This window comes from Salvelinus fontinalis, unplaced genomic scaffold (assembly GCF_029448725.1).
Source record: "Salvelinus fontinalis isolate EN_2023a unplaced genomic scaffold, ASM2944872v1 scaffold_0883, whole genome shotgun sequence".
NCBI classification, from domain to species: domain Eukaryota; kingdom Metazoa; phylum Chordata; class Actinopteri; order Salmoniformes; family Salmonidae; genus Salvelinus; species Salvelinus fontinalis.
In genome coordinates this window covers 45,001-51,556 of record NW_026601092.1, presented here as the reverse complement: position 1 = coordinate 51,556, position 6,556 = coordinate 45,001, and the positions used below count along the sequence as shown (strand labels likewise).

General features: G+C 46.1%; 1 protein-coding gene across 1 annotated transcript in view; it reads right to left on the bottom strand.

The window, feature by feature from the left end:
• Positions 1–381: 381 nt before the first annotated feature.
• The window catches only part of LOC129847585 (zinc finger protein AEBP2-like), a 35,407-nt gene continuing 29,232 nt past the window's right edge, over positions 382–6,556 (bottom strand). Inside the window, exons 3-4 of the mRNA XM_055915337.1 lie at positions 4,937–4,966; positions 382–4,832 (exon numbers count right to left, since the gene is read on the bottom strand). Coding sequence (XP_055771312.1) covers positions 4,826–4,832; positions 4,937–4,966 — 37 coding nt within the window. The 3' untranslated portion in view covers positions 382–4,825. The remainder of the gene's footprint in view (positions 4,833–4,936; positions 4,967–6,556) is intronic.

The following is a 6,556-nucleotide window of genomic DNA, read 5'->3' as shown; positions in this document are numbered from 1 at the left end:
ATATCATCGTTATTGTCCACATTATTTCATCATTATTGGAGTCATTATCAACATTACATCATCATTATTGGAGTCATTATCAACATTATATGGTCTAATAAACTGATGAAGATGATTTAATTTGACATAATTTCATTTCAACGTGAGTGCTTTCACAAGCGATTACTATACATTTCCCCCCCAAAAAATGTAAGTACGGTATTTCATGGTATAAAAAAATAAGTTAAGAATCTGCAAAAAATATTTACAAGATGAACAATGTCTACAAGAAATGTTGTATGTTAATTTCTACACAATGAGACTATCTCTTTACGCAGTTGTGTATTACAACCAAACCATTCATTTAGTTTTAGTAGTAAAATCCTCGATACACATTGTCCGTTTCAAGTTTAGCAATTTAATATAACACAAACACATTTAAATAACTGAACCATTTAAAATGGTTTCACTGCAGACTGATGCAGCTGTGGGTTTAAAACACAAGGAAAGACGGAAAGACGGTGGAACGTCTCTCTATCCAAGGTCTCTTCTTCTCCTCTCCTCCTTTCAAGGAATGACAAATGAAGAGGTAGACACATCCTAAGAGCAGGGGTTTCCTTCTTTAGTCCTTCATCCACAGATGAATCCTAACCCTACATCCACAGAGTAATCCTAACCCTACATCCACAGAGTAATCCTAACCCTACATCCACAGAGTAATCCTAACCCTACAGCTACAGAGGAATCCTAACCCTACAGCTACAGAGAAATCCTAACCCTACAGCTACAGAGGAATCCTAACCCTACAGCTACAGAGAAATCCTAACCCTACAGCTACAGAGGAATCCTAACCCTACAACATAATCCCAACCCTACAGCTACAGAGGAATCCTAACCCTACAGCTACAGAGTAATCCTAACCCTACAGCTACAGAGGAATCCTAACCCTACAGCTACAGAGTAATCCTAACCCTACAGCTACAGAGTAATCCTAACCCTACAGCTACAGCTACAGAGTAATCCTAACCCTACAGCTACAGAGTAATCCTAACCCTACAGCTACAGAGGGACCATAACCCTAAAGCTAGAGAGGAACTCTAACCCTAAAGCTACAGAGGAACTCTAACCCTACAGCTACAGAGGAACTCTAACCCTACAGCTACAGAGGAACTCTAACCCTACAGCTACAGAGGAATCCTAACCCTACAGCTACAGAGTAATCCTAACCCTACAGCTACAGAGGAACTCTAACCCTACAGCTACAGAGGAACTCTAACCCTACAGCTACAGAGTAATCCCAAACCTACAGCTACAGAGGAACTCTAACCCTACAGCTACAGAGGAACTCTAACCCTACAACTACAGAGTAATCCTAACCCTACAGCTACAGAGGTACTCTAACCCTACAGCTACAGAGGAACTCTAACCCTACAGCTACAGAGTAATCCTAACCCTACAGCTACAGAGTAATCCTAACCCTACAGCTACAGAGGAATCCTAACCCTACAGCTACAGAGGAACTCTAACCCTACAGCTACAGAGGAACTCTAACCCTACAGCTACAGAGGAACTCTAACCCTACAGCTACAGAGGAACTCTAACCATACAGCTACAGAGGAATCCCAAACCTACAGCTACAGAGTAATCCTAACCCTACAGCTACAGAGTAATCCCAAACCCTACAGCTACAGAGTAATCCTAACCCTACAGCTACAGAGTAATCCTAACCCTACAGCTACAGAGTAATCCTAACCCTACAGCTACAGAGTAATCCTAACCCTACAGCTACAGAGTAATCCTAACCTACAGCTACAGAGGAATCCTAACATACAGCTACAGAGGAACTCTAACCCTACAGCTACAGAGGAATCCTAACCCTACAGCTACAGAGGAACTCTAACCCTACAGCTACAGAGGAACTCTAACCCTACAGCTACAGAGGAACTCTAACCCTACAGCTACAGAGTCATCCTAACCCTACAGCTACAGAGGAACTCTAACCCTACAGCTACAGAGGAACTCTAACCCTACAGCTACAGAGTAATACTAACCCTACAGCTACAGAAGAACTCTAACCCTACAGCTACAGAGGGACCACAACCCTACAGCTACAGAGGAATCCTATCCCTACAGCTACAGAGGAATCCTATCCCTACAGCTACAGAGTAATCCTAACCCTACAGCTACAGAGTAATCCTAACCCTACAGCTACAGAGTAATCCTAACCCTACAGCTACAGAGTAATCCTAACCCTACAGCTACAGAGTAATCCTAACCCTACAGCTACAGAGTAATCCTAACCCTACAGCTACAGAGTAATCCTAACCCTACAGCTACAGAGGAATCCTAACCCTACAGCTACAGAGGAACTCTAACCCTACAGCTACAGAGGGACCATAACCCTACAGCTACAGAGGAACTCTAACCCTACAACTACAGAGGAACCCTAACCCTACAGCTACAGAGGAACTCTAACCCTACAGCTACAGAGTAATCCTAACCCTACAGCTACAGAGTAACTCTAACCCTACAGCTACAGAGTAATCCTAACCCTACAGCTACAGAGGGACCATAACCCTACAGCTACAGAGGAACTCTAACCCTACAGCTACAGAGGAACTCTAACCCTACAGCTACAGAGGAACTCTAACCCTACAGCTACAGAGGGACCATAACCCTACAGCTACAGAGGGACCATAACCCTACAGCTACAGAGGAACTCTAACCCTACAGCTACAGAGTAATCCTAACCCTACAGCTACAGAGGGACCATAACCCTACAGCTACAGAGGAACTCTAACCCTACAGCTACAGAGGAACCCTAACCCTACAGCTACAGAGGAATCATAACCCTACAGCTACAGAGGGACCATAACCCTACAGCTACAGAGTAATCCTAACCCTACAGCTACAGAGGAATCATAACCCTAAAGCTACAGAGAAACTCTAACCCTACAGCTACAGAGGAACTCTAACCCTACAGCTACAGAGGAATCCTAACCCTACAGCTACAGAGGAACTCTAACCCTACAGCTACAGAGGAATTCTAACCCTACAGCTACAGAGGAACTCTAACCCTACAGCTACAGAGGAACTCTAACCCTACAGCTACAGAGGAACTCTAACCCTACAGCTACAGAGGAACTCTAACCCTACAGCTACAGAGTAATCCTAACCCTATAGCTACAGAGTAATCCTAACCCTACAGCTACAGAGGAATCATAACCCTACAGCTACAGAGGAACTCTAACCCTACAGCTACAGAGGAACTCTAACCCTACAGCTACAGAGGAACTCTAACCATACAGCTACAGAGGAATCCCAAACCTACAGCTACAGAGTAATCCTAACCCTACAGCTACAGAGTAATCCCAAACCTACAGCTACAGAGTAATCCTAACCCTACAGCTACAGAGTAATCCTAACCCTACAGCTACAGAGTAATCCTAACCCTACAGCTACAGAGTAATCCTAACCCTACAGCTACAGAGTAATCCTAACCCTACAGCTACAGAGGAATCCTAACCCTACAGCTACAGAGTAATCCTAACCTACAGCTACAGAGGAACTCTAACCCTACAGCTACAGAGGAACTCTAACCCTACAGCTACAGAGGAATCCTAACCCTACAGCTACAGGGGAACTCTAACCCTACAGCTACAGAGGAACTCTAACCCTACAGCTACAGAGTAATCCTAACCCTACAGCTACAGAGGAACTCTAACCCTACAGCTACAGAGGAACTCTAACCCTACAGCTACAGAGTAATCCTAACCCTACAGCTACAGAGGAACTCTAACCCTACGGCTACAGAGGGACCATAACCCTACAGCTACAGAGGAATCCTATCCCTACAGCTACAGAGTAATCCTAACCCTACAGCTACAGAGTAATCCTAACCCTACAGCTACAGAGTAATCCTAACCCTACAGCTACAGAGTAATCCTAACCCTACAGCTACAGAGTAATCCTAACCCTACACCTACAGAGTAATCCTAACCCTACAGCTACAGAGTAATCCTAACCCTACAGCTACAGAGGAACTCTAACCCTACAGCTACAGAGGGACCATAACCCTACAGCTACAGAGGAACTCTAACCCTACAGCTACAGAGGAACTCTAACCCTACAGCTACAGAGGAACCCTAACCCTACAGCTACAGAGGAACTCTAACCCTACAGCTACAGAGTAATCCTAACCCTACAGCTACAGAGTAACTCTAACCCTACAGCTACAGAGTAATCCTAACCCTACAGCTACAGAGGGACCATAACCCTACAGCTACAGAGAAACTCTAACCCTACAGCTACAGAGGAATCCTAACCCTACAGCTACAGAGTAATCCTAACCCTACAGCTACAGAGGAACTCTAACCCTACAGCTACAGAGGAATCCTAACCCTACAGCTACAGAGAAACTCTAACCCTACAGCTACAGAGGAATCCTAACCCTACAGCTACAGAGTAATCCTAACCCTACAGCTACAGAGGAATCATAACCCTACAGCTACAGAGGAACTCTAACCCTACAGCTACAGAGGAACTCTAACCATACAGCTACAGAGGAATCCTAACCCTACAGCTACAGAGGAACTCTAACCCTACAGCTACAGAGTAATCCTAGCACTACAGCTACAGAGGAACTCTAACCCTACAGCTACAGAGGAACTCTAACCCTACAGCTACAGAGGAACTCTAACCCTACAGCTACAGAGGAATCCTAACCCTACAGCTACAGAGGAACTCTAACCCTACAGCTACAGAGTAATCCTAGCCCTACAGCTACAGAGGAACTCTAACCCTACAGCTACAGAGGAATCCTAACCCTACAGCTACAGAGGAATCCTTACAGACTGGGGAAAAAGAGGGAAAAGATGTGACATTGTAAACATGACCTCTCTGGTGTGGCAGACTGTAAGGACATTGACAGGATCAGCTCTTAATATGTAATGCTTACCTCCGCTTCAGCCGCTTCTGTGGTAACGCTCTGAGGAGACATGAAACAGACCATGTGTGAAGAAAGTGTATGTGTGTGTGTGTGTGTGTGTGTGTGTGTGTGTGTGTGTGTGTGTGTGTGTGTGTGTGTGTGTGTGTGTGTGTGTGTGTGCGTGCGTGCGTGCGTGCGTGCGTGCGTGCGTGCGTGTGTGTACAGTTCCTTGAGTCCTTGACATCCATTGGCCCGGCTGTGGAGACACCCATTGGCCGACTGCCTAAAGTCATCTAGCCCCTCCCTGCATAAAGTCATCTAGTCCTGACCAGCCTGACCAGCCTAAAATCATCTAGCCCTGACCAGCCAGCCGGTACAGGAGCTTCCGTTGTCATATATCTCCGTTCGTATTATAGCCACATTGTTGCACGTTCACTATTGATTTTCACTCTGTTATACGGCAGGTCATAAACCTATAGTAACCTGATTCCCCCCCTGGCCGTGTCTATGGGAGGACAGTGAAGTGAAGGATAGGCCTGCCCTGTACAGTGCTGAGAAGATTGTAATATGGATAGTACGAGGAAAATCAAGCTGCTAACCTGTCACTCTGAGGGGCTATAGTGCCATCGGGTCTTAGCCAAGGTGACTTGGCCATGCAATTTAATGGTGAATATTTTCCCTAGTCTAACACACCACCTTATACTCCTCTCAGAGGAGGCTGGTGGGAGGAGCTATAGGAGGAAGGGCTCATTGTAATGGCTGGAAGGGACTAAACGGAACAGAGTCAAACACATTACACAAATGGTAACCACATGTTCCATTCCAGGCATTACAATGAGCCCATCCTCCTATAGCTCCTCCCACCAGCCTCCTCTGATTCGTCTCCTGCTTTAACATTTCAGTCATAGCCACTAGGGTCAGAGCAGGTTGGGGCAGCGAAGGACACCTGCCTCGTCACATACAGAGGACACACATCTATCTCACATGAGAAATGGCAGCTTCCTGACCTGGGTTTCTAGATGGAAGTCAAGGGATGGCGCCACCTGGTGGGCAGAAGGACTATGCAGAGAGATGGCACAGAGCAGGGACAGGGGGCTTTCTGTGGCCACTCAGAGCAGGGACAGGGGGCTTTCTGTGGCCACTCAGAGCAGGGACAGGGGGCTTTCTGTGGCCACTCAGAGCAGGCACAGGGGGCTTTCTGTGGCCACTCAGAGCAGGCACAGGGGGCTTTCTGTGGCCACTCAAAGCAGGCACAGGGGGCTTTCTGTGGCCACTCAGAGCTTATAGTCGTGGTGGTAAGATACTTTACTGTGGGTGCATGAGTCCAGATTTGATTGTGACAACTCATTGAGACAGGTCTAGACAGAGAAGACGGGTCTAGACAGAGAAGACGGGTCTAGACAGAGAAGACGGGTCTAGACAGAGAAGACAAGTATAGTTAGAGAAGACAAGTATAGTTAGAGAAGACAAGTCTAGTTAGAGAAGACATGTCTAGACAAGAGAAGACATGTCTAGTTATAGAAGACAGATCTAGTTAGAGAGACAGGTCTAGACAGAGAAGGCAGATCTAGACAGAGAAGACAGGTCTAGTTATAGAAGACAGGTCTAGTTATAGAAGACAGGTCTAGACAGAGAAGGCAGATCTAGACA